This window comes from Stegodyphus dumicola, chromosome 2 (assembly GCF_044657685.1).
Source record: "Stegodyphus dumicola isolate Sdum_Otavi_A_Nest chromosome 2, ASM4465768v1".
Classification (NCBI taxonomy): Eukaryota; Metazoa; Arthropoda; class Arachnida; order Araneae; family Eresidae; genus Stegodyphus; species Stegodyphus dumicola.
In genome coordinates this window covers 217,560,245-217,582,893 of record NC_140769.1, presented here as the reverse complement: position 1 = coordinate 217,582,893, position 22,649 = coordinate 217,560,245, and the positions used below count along the sequence as shown (strand labels likewise).

At 34.6% G+C, this 22,649-nt stretch overlaps 1 protein-coding gene across 1 annotated transcript in view; it reads right to left on the bottom strand.

The window, feature by feature from the left end:
• Positions 1-255: 255 nt before the first annotated feature.
• The window catches only part of LOC118200431 (microtubule-associated protein Jupiter-like), a 65,467-nt gene continuing 43,073 nt past the window's right edge, over positions 256-22,649 (bottom strand). Inside the window, exons 2-4 of the mRNA XM_035372402.2 lie at positions 8,965-9,278; positions 6,467-6,583; positions 256-2,079 (exon numbers count right to left, since the gene is read on the bottom strand). Coding sequence (XP_035228293.1) covers positions 1,991-2,079; positions 6,467-6,583; positions 8,965-9,278 — 520 coding nt within the window. The 3' untranslated portion in view covers positions 256-1,990. The remainder of the gene's footprint in view (positions 2,080-6,466; positions 6,584-8,964; positions 9,279-22,649) is intronic.

Below are 22,649 nucleotides of genomic sequence, written 5' to 3'. Positions count from 1 at the left end.
CTCTCATAGAACTCTAATATTTCTAATTTTAGAGATTAGGCTAAAAATACGTACGGTATTTAAAGTTTTGGAATAACTTTTCTGAACTGCTGTAATTAATTAAATTTTATGGAGAAATCAAATGCTTCGGATTTTTTCGGCGATATTTTAGCTTGTTCATTTTTGTTTCAGAATCTGAAGCAATATTTTGTTTATTCACTAACCATTTTTAATCTTTACTGAGTTTCTAACAACAGAAGCAAATGAGGTGAGAGATCAGTTCTGTAAAATATTTATTTAAAGAAGCAAGATACATGATACAAAAAGGCCCACAAAGGTATTGAGAATTTCTCATCGAGAAATATTACACAGATTATCTTCCGACATAAGCTGTTCATATAAAAAGTGATTGACTATGGTTATCTAGTAATACTGCACGGACAATTATTTCCTTACAGTCGTAAAACTAAATCAATACACAGAAATTAGGAACTAACAAAACAAAAACAATCGGGAAGAGAATTCACAAGCAAAATACGGTAATAATACATTTCAAGTAAGTAATATTTATCACTAAAATAACATCTTTACGCATAAAAGATGCTCACCGTAATTCATAAAAGAGCTTACTGAAATATAAACAATTATTAAAAAATTATAACATAAATGCTATACTGGATACATAATTGCAATATAAAAAAACAACACACTAAGCATACTCAATCAAAAATATTGGTACTAGTAAAGATAAAAAAAAATGGAAGATATAAACATGGATTTTCATATAATATTTCAAAAAAGGATCTTCGTTAGAACTGAAAGAAAGCTTGGTACGTCTGTGTTGCATATCGTTATATCACAAAATACACTGGTGGCTTGGCAAAAAGGAGAAATTCGAAAATTGTCACATAAACATGGCGTAATTCTCACTTGCTAAAACTCTAGCAGCATTGAGCCATTGAAATTGATCGTTTGGCTAGAGAAAACTATAATTTTTGTTCTGGGAACAATGGACCAGCCATTTATTCCGCCCTTTTCTTTAATTAGTCTCAGTCTTTCGTTTGTAGCATTTATTCAATATAAAAAGAATATTTTTTTTATCTCCTAAACAGATCGCTTCCGTAGACATGAAAAATAAAGCTTTCAGTATGCATTGAAAATTATATTAAAAACTTTTGTATGTACTTGGAATGAGATAGCTTTTTGATTTCTCCCAGCTTTGAGGTAAATAAATTTATTGTTTAAACTACAGTTTGCTTCATTCTGTAGAAGATTATACAGAATAAATTAGCTCGTAAACGTCGCATTTCATATAAAATATAAGAAATATATTCAGCGGTCTATTTAAAAAAACCTATTATTGTAAGCCTACATAAATTAGTTCATACATTTATGATTCCATATGCACATTCAGTTAAACTCAACGCTATAACCACTAAGTTAAAGTTTGCTATTCATTTGTATGAATATAATTATATTTTTTTATTATTTCTAATAAAAATTAAAACGGGGGTCTACATCATTTAGAATAAAAGTAAAATACTTAATATGCACTTAGCCGATTTAAAAAAATCATACGTGCAATAGAATATCATACTTAATGTTAGGGTTACTGTGGTTTAAATATTTTCCCACAATTATTAAGTCTCGTAACAGCCTCCTACATTTCACTTAAGCTACGATTTTTAAAGCTGCACTTATTCTATTCTATTAATTCTACAAAGTGCCTTGATTTATGGGAAAAAATACAATCATAATGTTACAAAAATATTATCCAATCACACACAGTTGAAAAATTAATGTAACAGCAAATGAGATTTCAACATGCTATGATAGCGGAAGTGGGAAAGAGTTTTGTTTCTTGGAGCAATTTTCAGTCTTTCATTTCCTTTAGCCACCAGGAGTTTTGTTATGTTTCGTCTGCTTGTCCAATCAATGGAAGACAAAGGAGAAAGGGGGAAGGAAATCAAGGAAGAAGTTTTCCGGAATGCCACAATCTCCTGTTGGTCTTCTAGAAAATTCCAGATGATCGGCCGCCTGGCGGATTACGGATGCGCATATTTCCATTCATTGGACTCTCGGGCGTGGTATGACCACTAGCTGTTGAAGGGAAAAAAAGAAATTTGTACATTATGATAATTGATATAAAATTGTAGTGCCATAACATTTTTGATAAATGAAAATACACTCATGTCCATAAATTAAGGATAATTCGGAGTCACGCGGAAATCGAACTCTAAAATAAATATATCACCTGTAAAATCCCTACACACATCTTCAAGAATCATATGCAAATTTCAGGAAGCAACCAGATGACACCGATGGTCCGTCACAATGACGAGAGTGTAAGAGAGTGATATATAAGGAATACAGGCAAAGAAGTAAAATTGTTCGCAGGCGCTTTATAAGCATTTCAGTGCAATAACCGCAAAGGACGCATTTGGATGATTTTTTACGTGGTAGAATTATCGGCCGTCTGGAATGTGGGCGTACCCAACTGGAAGTATCAGACGAACGTGGAATTGACCAGAGTGTCATCTTCAGGCTCTGGCAACGATTCCAAGATGATGGTAATGTGAGTAGACGTTACATCACAGGTCGCCCCAGAGTTACAATGCCGAATGAGGACCGGTATTTGGCAGTTACTGCCAAAAGAAACAGGCGGAGCACAGCCTCAGACCTGTCTCGTCAGCTCTCTTCAGCCACTGGTACGACAATTTCAAGGCAGACCGTGTACAGACCCTTAAGGCAGATTGGTCTATATGCTCGTAGACCTGTCAGATGCGTTCCACATACTGAAACTCACTGTCGCCTGCGGTTAGTCTGGAGTAGAGAGCATGCATCGTAGACACCGCAACAGTGGGTTTGTGTGTGAGGTTTTCCGACGAGTCCAGGTTTAGCTTGCAGTCTGATTCTCGCCGGACTTTCATATGGAGAGCTCCAGGTACCTGTTACCACCAAGAAGACATCATTGAACGCCACCGTTACGGTGGTGCAGGAGTGCTCAATTGGGGTGGAATTATTCTGGGTTTCAGAACTGACCTGCATGTTCAAATTGGAACCATGACAAGCCAAATCTATCGGGACGTTATTCTGGAACAACATGTACGTTTGTTTCGGGGCGCCATGGGCGCACAATTTGTGTTTATGGATAACAATGCCCGTCCTCACCGTGCAAACATCATAAGCGAATGCCTTCAATCGGAGGATATCACCCGTATGGACTGGCCAGCATTCTCACCTGACTTGAATCCAGTAGAGCACGTGTGGGACATGCTTGGCCGACGAGTTGCAGCCCGTCAACCTCCTCCTACATGTCTACCGGAACTTTGGAGAGCATTGCTTTTTGAGTGGTGTAATATCCCCCAAGATCAGATCGATAATTTGATACTCAGCATGCCTAGGCGTTGTACGGACTGTATTGCATCGTCTGGGAGACATGCAATGTATTAACAATCATACCAACCATGTAATATTGTTTTTTTGTAAATAGGTTTTTTTTTTTGTAATTTGCTCGAGGAAGAAAAAATCGCTAATTTTTTTAATAATATCAAACATAAAGCATCTTTTTTTTTGTTCTTTACCTCTTGTTTAATAAATAAGCTTTACAAATAAGTCAAATTTGTTTTGCTTCTAACTCTTCCTTTGCTTGATTTTGCATTATCCTTTAATTTATGGACATGAGTGTAATTCCCACTTAAGACAAGCTGACAGCTAAAACATTCCCAATGAAATCATATATATATATATATGTAATGTTTATATATATATATATATATATATATATATATATATAATCAATCCTTCCCATTGAAATTATACAGTGACAGTCAAAATGTTCATATTTCATTTAGCATTTTATTAATAAAAGAGAGCCCCAGATTACGAATTTCCTGTTGTTGAGCTATTAAATATATCGAAACAATCAAAATTCAAAATTGAGCGAAACAGAAAACGTCTTAGTAAAGCTATGAATACGTGGACCAAGATCTAGAGGAATCAAGAGGTATGGGCTAATCCAATCTACTCTGTAGGAAAGCCGAAATACCGCAGAAAGTTTCAGAAGAATACTTCCTTTATCCCAATGGAATAAGCCACAAACAAGCATGGAAAAAATCCCAGATCTTCAATAATGGTAAAGCCATTTTAAAGTTGCGATTATTATAGAATCTGAATTACGCAGTTGAAGATAAGGGTGGATAAAATGTCTCGCTACCGTTTACAATGAGACAGAGCTCAGACACTACGCGACCCAGAACAATGCAGATTTTTGTAAACCTCTTTACAAGTTTTACATTTACTGCACCTCGACGTGTTGCCCATTCATTGCCCTCAAGATGTTCAGACGATATTCCAGTTCTACTCATGTTGCACCATAACAACATCCATAATCTCCACAGATTCTATCCATCTGCAAAGTGTAGGAAAATCTGGAGAGTAAGGATTCTGAGTCGACGTTTTCCTGCCTCCACACTCGCCTAATGCCATCCTTTTAGAATTTGATTTTCTTCGGGCTACATCAAATATTATATTTGTCATACCTCTATTCTAGATCTTCCTAAACGTTATAATCGGATATATAAAACTGTGCAGAATACAGGTGCAGGTGTACTACTAAATAGGGAACGCGTACGGATAGAATAGGAATATTTAATATTCCTGATATCAAGAGTTACACTGTGGTGTAGCAAATACAAATAAAAATTGGTGCGATGTAAAACATTTTCCAAAAATCCTGCATTGTTTTAGTTCTTGCACCGTCAAGTCATGATTATTTGCAATGGTACTGACACCTTGTATCCAGTCCGTTACATGGCAACTTTTAAATCCGTAAGTCAAAGGAATTAGAATCAGTTTCGAACTATGTCGCGTAAGGAACAGAGTAAATATCGAAAAACTTATTACGGCAAAATGAAACTTTCGGCCATTTGTAGCATTTTTATATCTGATTCATTTCAATACGTTTAACGACATCGATCATTTCATATGTTGAATAGTTCTGAAATATTACAATCAAGGCACTCATTGTCAATGAGTATGTATATTTATTTGCTATATTATAGGCTCAGTTTTATTTGGATCATATTTAATTATGCGCCATTAGCAAAAATAAAAACTATGAATTTCATGCTATTCTTTGCAGGGTTGAAACTGGAAGCGAGAGTTAAAAAAGACCTGCAGACCTTACTAGACAAATAAAACATTCTTTTTATTTAGTTTTTTATCTAAAAGTACATGCACGAATTCTGCTACACACGAAACTTCTACCGCTTGGCGATATTTAAATTAATATAAGAGATAATTAAATTCAAATGTTGATAGCGTAGTGAAGACTACATATTACATAGACTAAAAATACATTGGTTCAGAATATTTTATCTGTGAGTAATTAAAACGTCGGCTAGCGTGGATGCTAAAGTCAGAATATTAATTATAAGGAGAGTTGGCTAAAAATATTAAGAGCAAAACACGACTGCAAGCAGCTCTCTCAAATAAAGATTCAAAACACTCAGCTTAAATACACACTAAGCTAATTTGTATTCTAATGTGGAATACGGAAAGGAAAAGTAATAATAACTGGTTAACTTAAATCATAGTAACTTTTTAACTAACATAAGGTACTTTATCCATTAACTGGCAAATCAAACATCCTGTATTCTTAATAAAACTTTTCAACTGTTCTGTGAATAACGAACACTAGAAGGCTTTAACAGAATGTACTTTTGTGAGATAAATTGTGAGAAAAGATTAAGGCACATCAAATACACGCTGATTATGTTCATATTCTTAATTAGATAAGAAGCAGTATATATACACGCATATATATATGTATATAGTTTCAGTATGCTTTTCATTACGTTGAAGACACAAATTTTATTCCTATGACAAATAGATATGCATGTGGAAATATACATAAATCCCATAAACGAAATATTGTAGACATAAAAGCAATTGCATAAATATGTGTGCGTTAAATTATATCGTTGCATTCCTCGTATCATCGTTGCATTCGGATCGTAATACTTTAGCAAATTTCCTTTGAAAAAACAAGAAATGATCCATTCATACCAGTCAAAATTGATCTAATTAAAACTACTGCAACAAGCATACCAAACAATGATATTTATAATACACCCTACAGCAAAGTACGAGTTTAAGGAACAGCACCTTTAAATTCCCCTCTAAAAAGGTGGAAAAATCGTCGCCAACAACGACTTGTGTTTGTGTCGATCTCCTAATCCTGAGGCTAGGTTAAAGTTGAAGAATAATTAAACAAGAGCTAGGTGCTGTATAATATTTTTTATTCCAAATTAATACAAAATAACAGAAGGTACTTAAAGGATATTCCAATTAAACTTGCATTGTTCTTTCATCATTTCCTAAAACAATTTGAAAGAAGTGTGGCTTACTTTTGACTAATTATGTGAGAAATATTAACAAGACTTATAAATTAAACTATACAAAGAGTAACGAAACTATCACTTACATCCATTGGTGTATCCATTGGTTTTGCCATTGGAGGTGCCGTTGGGGGTAGAATCATTGCTTGATCCATTTTCATAAATAGGAGCTCCTGTGATTGGGTTGATCTGATTTCGGCGAACTAATGAATGAAAGACGAAATGATATCAATTAAAACGAATGAAATGAAGTAAAAATAATCTTCATTCATTGATTCTTAAGACTAGAGAAAATGTATCTTCATCAAGACGAAGTACGACAATCAAGTACACAAATACATAAATGTCACAAAGCAGGAGTAAGAAACGAAATTCTAGAAGTGACTGTAAAACTGAATATCAGAAAAATATATTATTAATTCCGTTCAAGGCAGAAAGAAATATTACAGGGCAGTTGATCGCTTGGAATAATAATTTATCAGTCGCTACGAATTAAAACAGTAATATTTCGAGAACAAGAGTAAAAATAATCTCAGGCTCTCTTAGGATTCTGGTGTGCACAGATAAAAAAAGTACTATGACATTATGATGTGCCTTCGTGGTGTGAATGGAAAGCGCACGCCCAGCTGACATTTGGGAGGTCCATAGTTCGAATCCTAGCGAGAGCGTTGCACATTTTTCACGTCTCTTGCTCCAAAATAAAATTTTAATTGTTTTTACAACCTTGTTATTATTAACTAAAGGAAAAAATCTCCGTCTGAATATACTCTTTTAAGATTTCAGGAACCGATGTTGTTTAAAACTGCAATTTCAAAACCTGAAGTTTATATAAATTTTCTAAAAATTCCGCGGAAACAGATGCATGCAAGAACAAATATTTATTATAATATATATAAAAAAGTTTTGTTTTCGTTGTCATATAGAAAATATACAGGGTGCTTCCGAAGTCAACCGACAAATTCAGGGGGATGATAGTAGGCATCAAGAGGATGAAAAACTACTTAAGAACACGGGGTAGCAAACTACATTTAGTGGGTGAAAATCGCAAAAATAGACATCGAGAGGACAGTAAGCCTGACGAAGAGAGTGGCCGAACAAATATAAGGATTAGAAGCACTTCGATGGAGAAGAAGAAACCTCTTCGTATGCAAATTTCCCATGCGTGTGGGAAAAATACTAGCGGTCAGCAAGTATTCATTAGTGGGCATTGCAGAATTCGTGGGTGTTAAATTTAATTCGGAAACAACATGTCAGATTACATAAAAGAGGAATATGCATCTGATTTATGGTCGAGGAAGTGGCAATGGACGCCTAGCACAAAGGATGTACGAAAAGTAATACCAGAGGTGGCATTGTCCGCACCATACCACCTTCACGAACATCGATCGACGCCTACGGGAGACGGGATCCTTCCGAATAAAGAGACGCAATGCAGGCAAAAGCGCAATGTGTGCGCACACCTGAAACAGAAATCCGAGTACTGTAACGGTTTGCCGTCGACCAGTACATGATCGGTTGCGGCTGAAATGAGTATTCGTCTTAAAATGGTATTCATCCCTTCCACGTGCAGTAGGTCCAATTCCTAGGAATGGATACTGTTCCCTTCGGGTAGAGTTCGTACGCTGTATGCTTGATGCCCCACAGTTTAATTCACAGTTTCTCACTACTGTTTTATTCTCAGACAAAGACTGCTTTACGAGAGAAGACATGGTCAACATGCACAATGCGCATATATGATTACCCGAAAATCCCCACGGCACTGTCTTATCGAAAGTGCAAGAAAAATTCGATATTAACATCTGGGCAGGAATTCTCGGCCCGAGCGCCTCAATGGCGCAAATTACCTTGTTTTCCTACAGCACATCCTCCCAGATCTGATGCAAGGAATACCGGCCACTGTGCGCCCAAACGTGTGATTAATGCGTGATGGTGCACAGCACATTTTGCGACTGAGGTGCGTAACTACCTCAATGCTACATATCCCGGGAGGTAGACTGGAGGCGGCGGAACTGTTGCTTGGTCTCCATGCTCCCCGGACCTCAATCCCTTGGATTTCTTTTTCTGGGACCATCTGAAATCGGTTGTTTACCAGACGCTTAGGGATAAACTGAGATATCGTCGTCGCTTCGGCAGACATCGTCAGCATACCGGGTATGTTTGAACGTATTCGGCAATCATTTGTCCGTTGTTTTTGGCTGTGTAATGACCGCGGCCGCAACTTCGACCAAGTCCTATAAAACTCTTTCGTCGTCTTCTTTCTGACGTCGAACTGTGATGCACTGTAATCCTGCTTTACGTCAAATAAAGGTTTTTCTACTTATTATTGCCTCCTTTTCCATTTGATGTCACAGCCTTCATAACTACTATTGCGATTTTCCCACAGTAAATGTGGCATGCACATCACATTACATTCCGCGCAGCGAGCAATCGCTTTACATCAGGAGCGAATTCGGACAGATTCTTGATAATAATATTTTCTAAGATTTTTACAGCTTTAAAAATGGAAAACATGGTAAAGAAAACGAAGTTAAAAAGCAGGGAAATTATAAACAAACAAAATATATATATATAATAAATCACTAACCAGGTGTGGATCTGGGTCGTGAATCTACAACTTCTTCTTCGAAGATGGATGACCTCTGCCTATTGACTACTCGGCGAGGAGTCTCTTCATCTGCTGATCCACCAAAGAGCCGTTCTTGTGTATCCAAGAGCTTGGCAGGAGAAATATTAGTGTGTCCATTTTGAGGTTGGGGAGCGTCGGGGGAATCCGGAGAGAAGATGTTCGATTGCATGTAGTTCTTAGTTTTCCTGGGAGTGATCTGCTCCTGGGCTGGACTTCCACCGTTCTGGACACCGAAGATGTCGCTGCATTCACCACCAGGAGGTTTTACAATTCTAGAATTCAGATAAACAATAATACATTAGAAAAGAGGAAAAGAAGTGCAATTGATCATTTAAATGGATTATGTTATACAAACATACACGTAAATTTTTATAGTTATGTAACTGTTACAGCTGGATGTCAAGGGTTGAGCTATTTTTCATTTACGTTTTCCTAATTCTTTAACATGAAAAACTGGATATATTTGTATATGAACTAAAGGACCAGATATATCCCACATCCATTGCAGTTAGGCATCTCTAAGGATTCAAACACGTACATAATATTATTTAACTTTCCTCCCCTTCCAAAAAAATGTCCTACTAGAACAGCCGTGACTATCAGTGCGGTTTGGACGAATGGTGTTTACCAAATACAGTGGATGATTATGATACATAAGACATGGTCGTTTTTATGTTTAATTTCCCTCCTTCACCTACAAATAACCTAACAACATAATTCGAAATGACATAAATATCGCATCAACAATATCACCGCGCAAGTCATTAAACCTAATTAGTTAAAACCTCGCTTTTTATACCTCCTAAGCTGTACGCTCTTCTGCTCAACAGTTCTTAGTTTTTCTAGTTCTTAGTTTTTTCGTGTAACAGACGGGATACTTTAGTTTGACTACAAAATACGTGGTGTAGCGTGGCATGCTCCTCGTGAATAATTATTCTGTTTTCAAAAGCACAAAAAGTGTTTATTGTCGAGGTGTACTATAGAAACAAATCATACGCCTACATTAAGGAATCATTGCGAGTTAGATTTCCAAGTGCTTCTGTGCCAAACAACTCAACAGTAACACGAATTATCAGTCGCCTGCCAGAGAAAGCAGAATTTTTGACTAGTATATATACTTTTATATAAGATCCCAAATGCAATTATATATTTTACTAAATTTTTAAGTTAAGCTTTTCATGACTGTTGTGCCTGTTTCTCTATTCGACAAAAGGTAGTCTCAGAAATTTTATTGTTATAAACTCAATCTGGTCTTCAGTTTGTGTTAATGCAGTCAGCATGGTCCAAATTAAATTTTAATTCTATTCGGTGGTTCTTAATGTCCCTAAATATTATGCAGGTTGTTGCAGTACAACTGTTACATAGTAATCAGATATCTTTTTCAGTGGGTTATGGGTCTGAATTAAGAAGAAGTGCTTACAATAATTTTGAATCTAATTTCACTTAATATAATTTGAATCCAAAACTAAACAGCAGTCGTAAGAAGCTCACTCCATTCAAAGCATGCTCAGCGTAAAGATAATGCAATTTCCTCAATACATAATTTAAATTTATTTTAATGAGCGACAAATTAAATGCAAACGAAACCAAATGACATATTTTACTCAAGACTGAGAACAGAATAAATAATTTTCAAGGACTTTTAAGCTTTCTTTTTCTTCTTCTTCTTCTTCTTCTTCTTTTTTTTTTTTTAAATTAAAAATTACTGTTGTTATCGATGCTTTTAAAGAGAGAGTCGTTCTTGAATGAAACAAATGATTATTAGCACACCTGCAGCTAATTTTGCTCCATACACTTGCTACAATGAATACGAATTCCAGGAAAGAGGCAACACGAAAATTCCTAATAGATAATAATAAACTCCTCACTATTTAACATATCTGCGGCTGTGAGAAGAAGCATTTGAGCTATCCCCTCATCTACTTCTCACCCAACTTAAAAACAAAATATTACATAAACGGTTTTTCTTGATATGATAATGATAACGGAAATAAACTACCAGAAAACAGAAGTCATTGACTTCAACTTGTTTTACGAGAAATTGGTTGACTAGTTGTTTTACGAGAAATTGGTTGGTGTTGGCGCTTGCAATAGTAGCAGACACGTCATTTTAAAGAAAAATAAACTTCACATACTTTTCCAAACAACTAAATGAATATTTAAAGCTACCGAATTATTTTTTGCATCAGAATCCAATTAGAGTCAATAAATTGTACTGAGACACTGTCGTTCTATGTCGTCTTTAGAGCTGAGTGAGTCACTTGCTTCATTTTATTTTTTCTTCTAACCAAAGACATTTTTTCTTGAAGGCATTTCAAAGACTTTATTAAAAATACTTATAGCTAACATTTTGGACAGTCTTCAACACTGCCTTCATTCTTTGACGCTGATTGAAACATGTCCGATCTTGTATGCGATTTACCAGAGAGATTAGACTACCAAGAGCACTCAAATCTAAAGAAGTCTCCCAACAAACGAATTCTCATTCAAAGAGTGTGGCTCCAGAATTCTGATAAAGGGAATTCACCCAAGAAGTCCTTAAGTCGGGGTACTTTCAGGTATTCCTTCATTCTTAATAACCACAGCGGTCGCTGATTCAGCGCGACGATAAACGCATTTTTGCCATGAATTCAATCAGACATCGTTCAGCGTCGCAATTAAGTCAGAGGGGGTGGCGAAAGACGAAACCAGTGATGTCACTCAACGAGTTCCAACACGCGGAGGGGGGGAGGCAAGAGCACCCCAAATCTCTGACTCAGCCTGGGCGTCGGAAAACTTTCCGACCCATTTTATAGAACTTTTTATTATTTCTGTTTTCTTTTTTCGATCCTCACCTCGAGGGTTTTCCGCCTCTGGATGAGGGACATTGAGTGCCATGTTTCGTATCTCTAGAAAATGTTTGGGTGGTTCGGCAAGCTGATGTTCTTTCTCATCAACTGTGTTTCCAGACAGTTAAAAAAAAGAGAAGGCGTAAATTCCCTAGGGATCCAGCCAAGAAATTTTAATCCCACGGGATTTGGAATCTCAGCTGCAGGTGCAAAAATAGGCTAAAAAAGAAATAAGGTGCGAAAAGCGCAGAAAAGGGGGCTAAGCTAAATATCAACACCTTGAACAATCCTCACGACTGACAAAATACTCTGGAGAGCTTCTAGTCTCTTAAAAAAAAAAAAAAAAAAAGAGAGAGAGAGAGAAGCTTTCCCCTTAATTACGACGAATTGTGAAATGCAACAAATACAGAAATTTTGCCAATTATGAAAGTAACTGCGACGGACGGACAACTGATTCTTAAGTCTAAGGCCTGTTTTCTCAATAACCAAAAGATATTAGAGCATACATTCAAAATTAAAATTACATCCTGTTGGAAGAAATAAGTTCAGCATCGAGCACTCCCTAAGCAGGATTTATTGGAAGTAGAGAAGTTTAATACATTTTAAAGTGTTTCACGATGTTTCATTCTCATATCATTGAAAATAAATAAAGCTACATATGTCTTTTACCTCTAAAGGAACAGAATATCAACGCTGCTTTTCCAGTCATTAACTTTCCTAATTTTTCAACATTGTCTGCCATTCTGCTCCTCAGTGTTAACATTTGTTTTCCATTTTTCAACTTAAGCCATCTTCCACAGCAAAATGTTCCGAACACGACTACTCAGAATTTCAGATCTCAGTCTTTTGCAAAAGTTTTCGTCAAAGCCGGATTGATGAAGACGAAGGGGATGCGTCACCTGAACTTCTCGGATGTCTTCATATTAAGGCAGAGCATAGTTTTACATTGCTTTTCTTCGAGTCTGTAAAATGAAAATATTTTGGTACGCAGCGCCTTTGAGATATCCATAAATCTACTCATGATGGTCCCCTTAGAAAGATGACGTTCAAAATTGAAGTTTACTTGTGTTCAGAAAAATATCAGTCCTTTCAGTGGTGGTCATAGGCCATCAATAGCCGATGAGACCGCTGAACATTGGTTACTCGAATCCCAACGAACGGCTGGTTAAGTGTTTTCGTGGTTTTCCTCCTGTGTAATGACAATGGCAGCCAGTTTCCTTTAAAAAGATCTCCACGAAGGCATCTTTCTCTTAGCCCTTCAGAGCCTTTGACACAGGATTCACAACAACAACAACAGCGATGACCGTTTATGGAATGTAGTTTACCGATGATGTGTCACTATATTTCAGAAATTTGCTGAAAACCAGAATTCAATTTTTTCGGGGGGGGGTACTTCAGTCACGTACTCTGGAAAACTGATTACAACAGTTATTTCAAGGTACTCGCTAAAGCGAATTCAGCATGCATTGAAATGTATGCTGAGATTTTCACTTATACAGATATGAAATCTCTTAAAAACGACTACTGAGGATTCCAGACAATTTTGTTCTTCTCTAGAGGCGGTCACTTTAGGTAATCAATGTTCAAAACTGAAGTTGATTTTTTTAGTATCAGAAATACTGGTCAATTTTACAGGTAGTCGATATTAGAAGTTTCATCCATCCTTTTTTAAAGTAACCTTTCTAGAGACAATTAGATTTTTTCCGAAGAACGGAACACGAAACGTCAACTGTGCAGTCGCCGGAATTTCAGCTACTGACTTTTCATTGCTATCAGAACATACCAAACACTTACACCACAAGATCATGCACAGAAGAATACACCGGTTACTTACATATTCATTTACGGTTCAAGAATAATCCATCCGTTATAGACAGAAAAAGCTCGACTTGTTGCGGATCTTCAGTCTATATTTTGAAAATTACAAGATGAATAAACACAGACATTATTGTTATTTATGTCTGAAGAAACTAGTTGACCAAAAAGCTTTAAAAATATTTACTAGTTTTAGTGAATGTAGAACAAGCATAAACACGATAGACTTCATTCTAAACCTGGTGTCATCAAAATGCAGTCCGCAGCAAGCACGTGTATGAACAAAACAAGAAAGCATATAATTTTTAATAGCGCGTGGCTTTATGGGTCAAGTTCAAGAGTCAAAGTTTTAAGCAATGCGTGGGCTAGAGCAATAAAAGAAAACAGATAAAAAAGAATCAAAATGGCGGCACAGCGAGGTACTGTGTGCCTGGAAGCAATGTTCTTCTTTTTATTCGGTCATTGGCTCGCGAAAATGAATGCTTACACTTTATTCTCAACATTCCATAGACTCTTCGATAATAATCGTACAGGTTATAAGTGAAACTACGTAGGGATATTTTTTTTAAATTGCTACATTAATTTGTAGGCTCCAGAAAATCTCAAACCTATAATTTAGCAAGTGGATGATAACCACACACACAAATGGAACGAAGCAATGATGAAATGAAATAAATTTAAAATAGATTTAAATCAAAAATAAATACAGGCATCAGTCAGCAATAAATATATATATTAACTTAGAGTTTGAAGGCATTAAATGTTTTTATAGGGTGATGTGACTTAATAATGATTGTTCCGCAAGCAGTAGACGCGAACACTGAAACAAGATGCCTAAAAGCAAAAAGAATAGGCTTAAAAGAAAATTCATACTTGTTAGCTCTGTAATGTAAAGAGAAAAACTAAAATACAAAATAATGGTTGGAGCTCCAAATTCATTTTAAGGAGATTTCCTAGTTAAAACATTTATGTTCTAGTGGTGCTTGTCTCTACTCCGAAGTAATAGATACCCCCTCCAAAGTAATAGATAGTACCAATTCAGAAGTCAAACAACAAATATTTAATAGATAGTATTACAAAAACAACAACAACTTAGCCCCCCCCCCGAAAAAAAAACACCTTAGTCAGTTTTGAATACTTGTGGTGAAACCACGACTTTTGCAAATGATTCACCGCAATTTGACCAACATTCAACACACAAATCCAGAATACTCTCTCCTCATTACTCCTCTCCTACCACCAACGTTTGCAAAAGATAATCCGTAGCAACGGATTTTATGCCCCTCTCTGTGCATACAACACACTACAATCATAATCTACTCGATTCTCCGATTCTCTGACCACCACATCGACGAATAAACAACAGTTTTTTTTTTGGTCGAATACCCCTTAGAATGGTTGAGGACTGGGTCAAAATGAAAGTAATAGTCGAAAATAAGTTTATCATTCCTTAATTTTCCACATATACTCGTTTAAGGATGGTTAAATAAAGTGTTACCATAAATTTATGCACTTTAGAAATTGTTTAAATCGGCATTATCAATGCGGTTTGTATTTACAAAACAATGCCGTTATCTATCGGCTAACAATTTTGACTGAAATGTGTTCCTTTGCTTCTCTAAGGGGGGGGGGATCTCAAGTTTTTGCTGTAAACATTGTCCTTACACGCCATTTCGTTGAGTTTACATGGTTTCGTAAAAGAAGCGCTCAAATTTACGGAACCTGTTGTATGTCGTAGTATGTTTATAAGGAATTAAAGATATCCGTGCTAGGAGTGCTTATGGCATAATAACCAATGTATCCAAATAGAAGCTAGAAGATTCGGTACCGCGAAAACGACTCATTGAGTTAATGAAATGCAAATGACAAATTTAGGTTACGGAGATCTTCCTAAAATATTTAAAGTGTACGATTTTTAATCCTTACGGTAGCATGGTAGCATACACACATACACAGTTTTCGATAAATATCTAAACATTCATATAACATCTACAATGTTTTCACACTAAGTTCATTCAGGATAGAAAGTCTCAGAAATCGACTATAATCTTCAATTGACATTACTTGCAAATGTATGTAACTTTTTTGGCACGTTCATACCGCTTATTATATTGATTCCTTCGTAGAACTCAGTTTTGAAATATTGTTTAAATCTCAGTTACTTTTTTTTTCTTCTGAACACTTTTAATGCTACCAAAATAGTTGTCTTTTAATAGACTTCACTTTTGGGAAGAAAATGTAGTCTGAAGATGGCAAATCTGGTGAATAAGAGGTATGGTTGAGAAGTAAGATGCTTTCCTTTGCTAAAAAACGTCTGACTGTAAAACGACGACGCATTCACATGCAGCAGAAATCAGTTATTCAATTGAACTTTCTCTGCCTGAATTTAATTTAGAAATACGTTTTCTTTCTTTCTCTCCCCCTCCCAAGAGAAAAGTATTAAGTTTCATTTCCGAACACAGTTTACTTAAAAAAATCAGGATTAATATCCGTTATTTGGATCAAAATAGTTTGCTCAGCTTTCGAATCCATAACAGCGAATGCGTACTGGATCAAAGCAAATAATTAACTGAAGACGATATTTTAGAGTAAACCACTGGAGGGATCATAGCGACAAATGCTGTCAATTATAGTTTGGAAAATTTGCTGGAATGGGTTTAAAAAATTAAGAGTTAGAACTTTGTAGACACACATTGCATGATTTTCCTCAATAAATGTATTTTAAGTCAGCGGCAGAAAACTCTGCAATCTCTAAGGTGAACCATATAATGCCGGATGCGCTGTCCGGTCTCAGCAATTATACATATTTTTAAGGTGATTTGCGTAAAAGGAAAAAAAAATATCTGCATTTTTTCGAGATTATTGATGTTGTAATCAGCGCATTCCATATTAACGAAGTTTTTCTTTTCAAGCAGCAATTTTTAAAGTATAATGGAATCGATTTAAAAGCCTTTCCAAAACAAAATACAAAACGAAGCATATTTTCTGTCTTTGGAATGCAAAGGCGTCACATGATCTGCAGATGTTCCTGAAATTCGACGAGTTTTTAGAAATAGCATACTTCACTGTTTTCCTATTTTTAGGCAGACAGTATTGTCTGTTTTCCAGTATCTTTTAAAAAGAGCACAGCTGCCGTTCGGTGGAATTCTCGTTTCGCGATAATATTTTGAAAAGGTATCGCGTGTGACGTCAGCGAACGGCTTCGTATAGTTGTTAGACGAGGATGTCGCCATATGTTTTTGGGATTTAAAATTTCTTGGAAACTAAGGTTAAAAAAAAAAGTCGAAAGCAATTTTTAACAGTATAGAAAAATAATGTATTAAAAATGTGGTAGTATTTAGAAAAGGAACATACTCAAACGATTTCTTCGTGAAAGAAGGAGAATTATTATTAGTCTAACGGGGAGACTCTGAGAGACTATTGTTTTCGTTTTGCGATTTTACGTCGAATCACTCAGAATGTCCATTTCACTTTTCAAACTGTTGCCACAAAATATTATCTCCCTGTATTATATTTGAAGAAATTAAATAATGAAGAATCTGCATAAATGTATGTATGTTTCTCGCATTGTGATAAAACAACGGTACCTAGAGCATCCAGTTTTGAATGACGTAATCCTACTTCGAATATGGGAGCCTAAATTTGAAATTTGTTTTATTATTGATTTTATATTTTGTAAAAGGTTAACGAATTTTTTATTAACGAGCTCAAGGATTTCAAAGAGAGCAATGGCAACGTTGTACAGAAAAACATTTTTTATCTCCGTCGCTGTGTATCGGAAATTCTAATGATATGCTCAATTTAAAATTATTTTGTAATATTGCTCTTGAACTGAATTTTATGGTTTAAGTGCGAAAAACATGATATTTAATAAATAATAGTAACACGCAAAATGTTAAAAACCACCCCCTTGGACGTAATTTAAAATCTCAAACCTTTCAGATTTTCTGTTTGTTTTATATTATTTAGCTATAAATTTTCTTTTAACAGAAAGAAAGAAATACAACAAAATCGTCATAAAGCGCTATAAAAATGTTTATTTTGCGCTTGATTACATACGTAGCTTTAAAAATAAATAATTACGCTAACAGCGCAAACGATGTTTCACAATAATTACAATCTCTATGTAATAAATTAAATCAATTATAAAAGAAAGATTACATAGAACAGACTGCACAATGCTTTTTGTAATATATGTATACTTGAAATCGCAAGCCGGAAGGTTATCAAATTATTCAAATTTTATCCCATGAAATTTGTAAAAGAGGAATACTGGCCCCTTGAGCAGAGGGCATTTGTTTATCGTCTACATTACTATTGTTCTGAAAAGATAACGGAGATTTTTATGGATTTTTGACTTCAAAGACGGTTTGTTTTGTACTTTAGAGATGAGTAGACCGATTTGTGCAATCATAGTAATCGGGTTAACTGTCACATTGCAACTACAATAATATGAAAAAGTAAAAACCGAAGTTTTTGAGCTAAAAATAATTAAAAGAATCACTTTCAGAGGTCCAACTGTAATTTGAAAAATTTCGAGGAGGTATTACTTTGTTCTTTACTTATTAAAACCTGAAAAGGTGTGTAATTTATTTTCAGTACGCAGAAAAATCGCAACCTGTTTTGGCATGAAATATTGCCAATTGATGTGTAGGCATTTATTAAATGGGAGAAATTTTTATCGAACGATTATCAATTAGCAGAAAATAATCGTCAACCCAAGCGTCATAATGTATATAATAACCATGAACAGAAAGTTTTGCCAACCAATTGCCATAATCGATTTCATTTTCCATCCCCGGTTTGCTTTCATTTATGCATCACCAGCAGGCACGCGCAAATGTATTTCGCATTACGTAATAAATAAATAAATAGATAAATAAAATAAAATAAAATAAATCTAAAAGCTTTTATATTACAACCTTTTTTTTTTTACGTTTTGTGGGTTACCTTTATTTATTCAATATCACGTTCTTTGCACTTAAACCATAAAATTCAATTCACCAGTAATATCTCCAAGTATTCAATAGCGCGTATCTTTAGAATTTCCGATACATAGTCTTGCCCCGCGATGGAGATAATTCCCCTTCCCTCACCGTACAGTGTTGCCACTGCTCACTTTGAAATCGTTGAGTTTCTTAACCAAAAATGCTTCACAAAATATGAAATAAGATAATAAAACAAATTCCAAATTTGAGCTTCCAGATGGCCATATTTGGGTGGAGATGAACATTAGTCAGAATTGGATGTCTCTACGTACAGTTTTTTTTTCACAGTGCGTGAAACATACATGCATTCATGCAGATTCTTCGTTATTTAATTTCTTTAAATATAATACAGAGCTGTAATATTTGGTGGCAACAATTTAAAAATTGATTCGCCATTTATTGTGAATCAACGCATAATGGCAAAACAAAATTAACAGCCCTTCTGCGCAAATTTCCCCTTTGGGCTAATAACTGTGTCATCGCTATTAAACAACTTACAATTTTTATCGCTAATTTAAATATGCAAATTTTTGTCAGTTTCAAGTGTTAAGGGGTGTTGGAATCCAAAAAACTTCAGAAAACGGTGATTTCGGATTTTTGCATTTTCAAATTCTCTACACGTTTATCTTTCTAAAAATACCATTCTTTAATCTCTACGAAAACTAGAACTGTAAAAAATCTAGTTTTAATTTGTCATCGAATGCTTTGATATATGAGGATTTTTACATAAAAACGCATTTTTCTCCAAACGTGTTTTTTTTAATACTCGATGTACCTTTTCTCAGGAACTACTGCTCACAGGTATCTAAACATTTTATGGCTTATTTATTAGGTTTCCTAATATTTACTGAAATCAGCTTTGTGTGATAACTAAGGAAAAAAAAATTTTTTTGTGTGAAAGAAAAGTGCTAAATTTTACTATGCCTAACAAAATGTTCTGTAAATTACTCTAAAATTCCAAATGTTTCAAAAGCTCATTTCAGTATAATCAGATAGGTATACTTTAATTACACAAAAAATTTCAAGCGTGTATCTATCTACAGCAGACTTTGAGAAAAGGTACATCGAAAATGGACAATTTAACATAGTTGGTGTAGGAGTTGCTGATACCCCGTAAGTTTGGAAATGGGGGGGGGAAACCTAAGATGATAGGTTTTGTTTTTAATTGATTTCGCAACCACATATTTGAAAGATAAAAATATATCTTCATTTCCACTGCTGAAAACAAGACTTTATGCACAACAAGAATTCCGCTTTCATCTGTTTTCAGATAAATTGCAAACGTGTTCAGATATTTCTCCTTTTCTTTTATTGGCTGGCTAGCTAGCAACACATACTAGATAAGTTTTATCTTTTCTGAGATCTTTCAGAATGAAGCACTACACTTCAGTGCGTTAGATGGAGTTCGTTTCAGCTGATGCCGTTAAATTTTATTGATTAACTGCTACAATGAAAAATTAACAATATATATATATATATATATAATAAAAAAATTAAACAAATGAAATAATTTTTACAGTAGTTTTTCACTTTTTCTAAAAAATAGTTCAGAAACTGTGCTTATGTTGATTAAATTTAGGAATCAAGCTATTCCAAGATTGCCAAAATGGACGTAAAGACACATTTAAACATCACAGACGGAAACAATAATGCATTATTCTGATGTCATAATAAATAATGTATTAATTTGATGGAAAGAGTTTAGGTTCCCAATTAACTACGTCATCAGTGTTAGCAAACGGTGGCATAGATTTATCTAGAAATGACGCAGTCTAAAAATGTTATTAATTTTTTTAGAATAAAGAGGAAATACCCAGATTAAAAATGAGGAATTTATTACGCTATTATTAAATTAAATTATAAAGCTGATTTGCATACACACACACATATATATATATATATACATATTAATTAAAATATACTATTAAAATAGCTAAAATAATAAATATTTAATTTGTTAAACACTGCGTTTATTTCTTTTGAATTATTCAGTTTGTTAAGAAACTGAAAAATAATTAAACCTGAAAGATAAATTAAAAAATAATAGTATTATACTTTGCCAAATGGCAACATTTTCAGAACTTGGGAAAAAAAAATTCTAAAAGTAACTCAATTCAGTTCACCTTTGAATCTAATCATCTTTTGGTAAAAATGAGCCATTAAAATTTTTTCACGCATTTTTTCCTCCCTGCAAACAGAAGTAAAAATCTGCCTCAAGCAAAATTACTAATAGAAAAAACTCTCGAATTACCCAGCCGACGCATTACAAAAGAAGTAGGCCAAACATCTACACAAAGGGCAATTTCGAATAAGATTTAATGTTACGGTTTCAGTTAGTATGCTTGTATGACAGTTCGAATATGATTGAAACTGAGCTAAATGAAGGCACAAGATAATGAAAGTCGTCAACGCATTTGCCCCGAATCCAAGTATTCTGGGTGTGGACAAGTCTACGCACCATATAAAACCATTACAGGCGTCGTCTTTTTCAAGATTATCTACGGGTGGTATGACGATTAAGAGGGAAAAAAATCTTTTCAGTAAAATGAAATTAGATTCTCATGGTGCCTCTGAGAAAAGTACTTCCTTTTTCACGGATTACAATTAAGGTCTTGATGTCAAACATGAAAGAATTTTTATAGCAGTTAAAAAAATTACAAACATTAAAACGACTAGCACAAAAGATGTAAGAATAAAATATTTAATAACAAAAATAATTAATAATTTAATTAATAAAATAACTACCAGACCTTTTGAAGATTCTCATAATTTTGCAAGTGTTTCAAAATTTGAAGGCATGTCTACGTAAATCAGCTTTAAAAACAATCTCAAACAAATCAACAATAAAGTTTGTGAAGTGTTTGGTTTAAGGTGATTCTTCTGTAATTAACTGTTTCTCGAAAGCATTCTTAAGAGTTTAATGACGTACCTTCGAAACAAGAGCAACTGCACAAAAACATCTGTGTTGTCAATTTATTTAAATAATTACTTTCATTGACTTTGTTTTTCTCCGTGAATGATTGTTTTGTTTTTTAGTAATTTTAAATTCGCTACATATTTGTTTTGCATTTATCTGCGCGATTGTTACTTAAGAAGACGCACAGATACACGAAAACAAACAATTTATTTGCTATGCATTACAATACGATTAATTTTTTTAAAACTAATTCCAGCGAAACGATTTTTTTAAAAACTAATTCCAGCGAAACTACTAGAGGATAACTGACAGCATTTGTTATTATAATATCTCAGTTTCCTTTACTTTAATCGTCTGTTTACTTTATGGAATAAAATCCTTAGCTTTGACCTAGTGAATACTTGCTGTCACGGATACAAAAGCCAAGCAAAGCATGGCAATAAAATTTTTTCTGTAAAAGGGGAATTAAACTTCATTTTTTTCAAATAAATTGCAACTGGAGATGAAAGTTGGTACCTTGGTTATGAGATCTAGACGAAACGGCAATATTTGAATGGGTTGGAGAACGTTCGTCCCGGCCACAAAAACTTCGGTTTCAGAAATCTCGATGATGAAAAAAAATGGTGACCATTTTTTTTGACTGGAAAGGGATAATTCGCTTGAAATTTGTTTTTGAGGTGCAGATAGTGAACTACATTTAAAAAAATGTGCAGACTTCTAAAGAAAATTTACCGCGTCTGGTCTGAAAAATTCATAACAACTGACTGAATAAATAATATCTGCTGCATAACAATTCGCTATCACGCAATTCCCTTCACGAAATGCAGCTTATAGTAAACAAAAGTGTCAAAATTCTAAACAACTCCTCTTATTCACCAGATTTGACAGCTGTAGACTAATTTCTCTTTGCTAAAGTGAAGGAATTTCTATCTCAGGTATTATTATTTTAATAGTACTAAAGATGTTCAAAAAACCGTAAATCACAGCAAGATTTAAACAGTACTTCAAAGGATGAGTTCTGCGAAGGAATCAAAGCAGCTGAATGAACGTGTCAAGCGTTGTTTGGATATAAAAAGGTTGTATATGGAAGGCTGA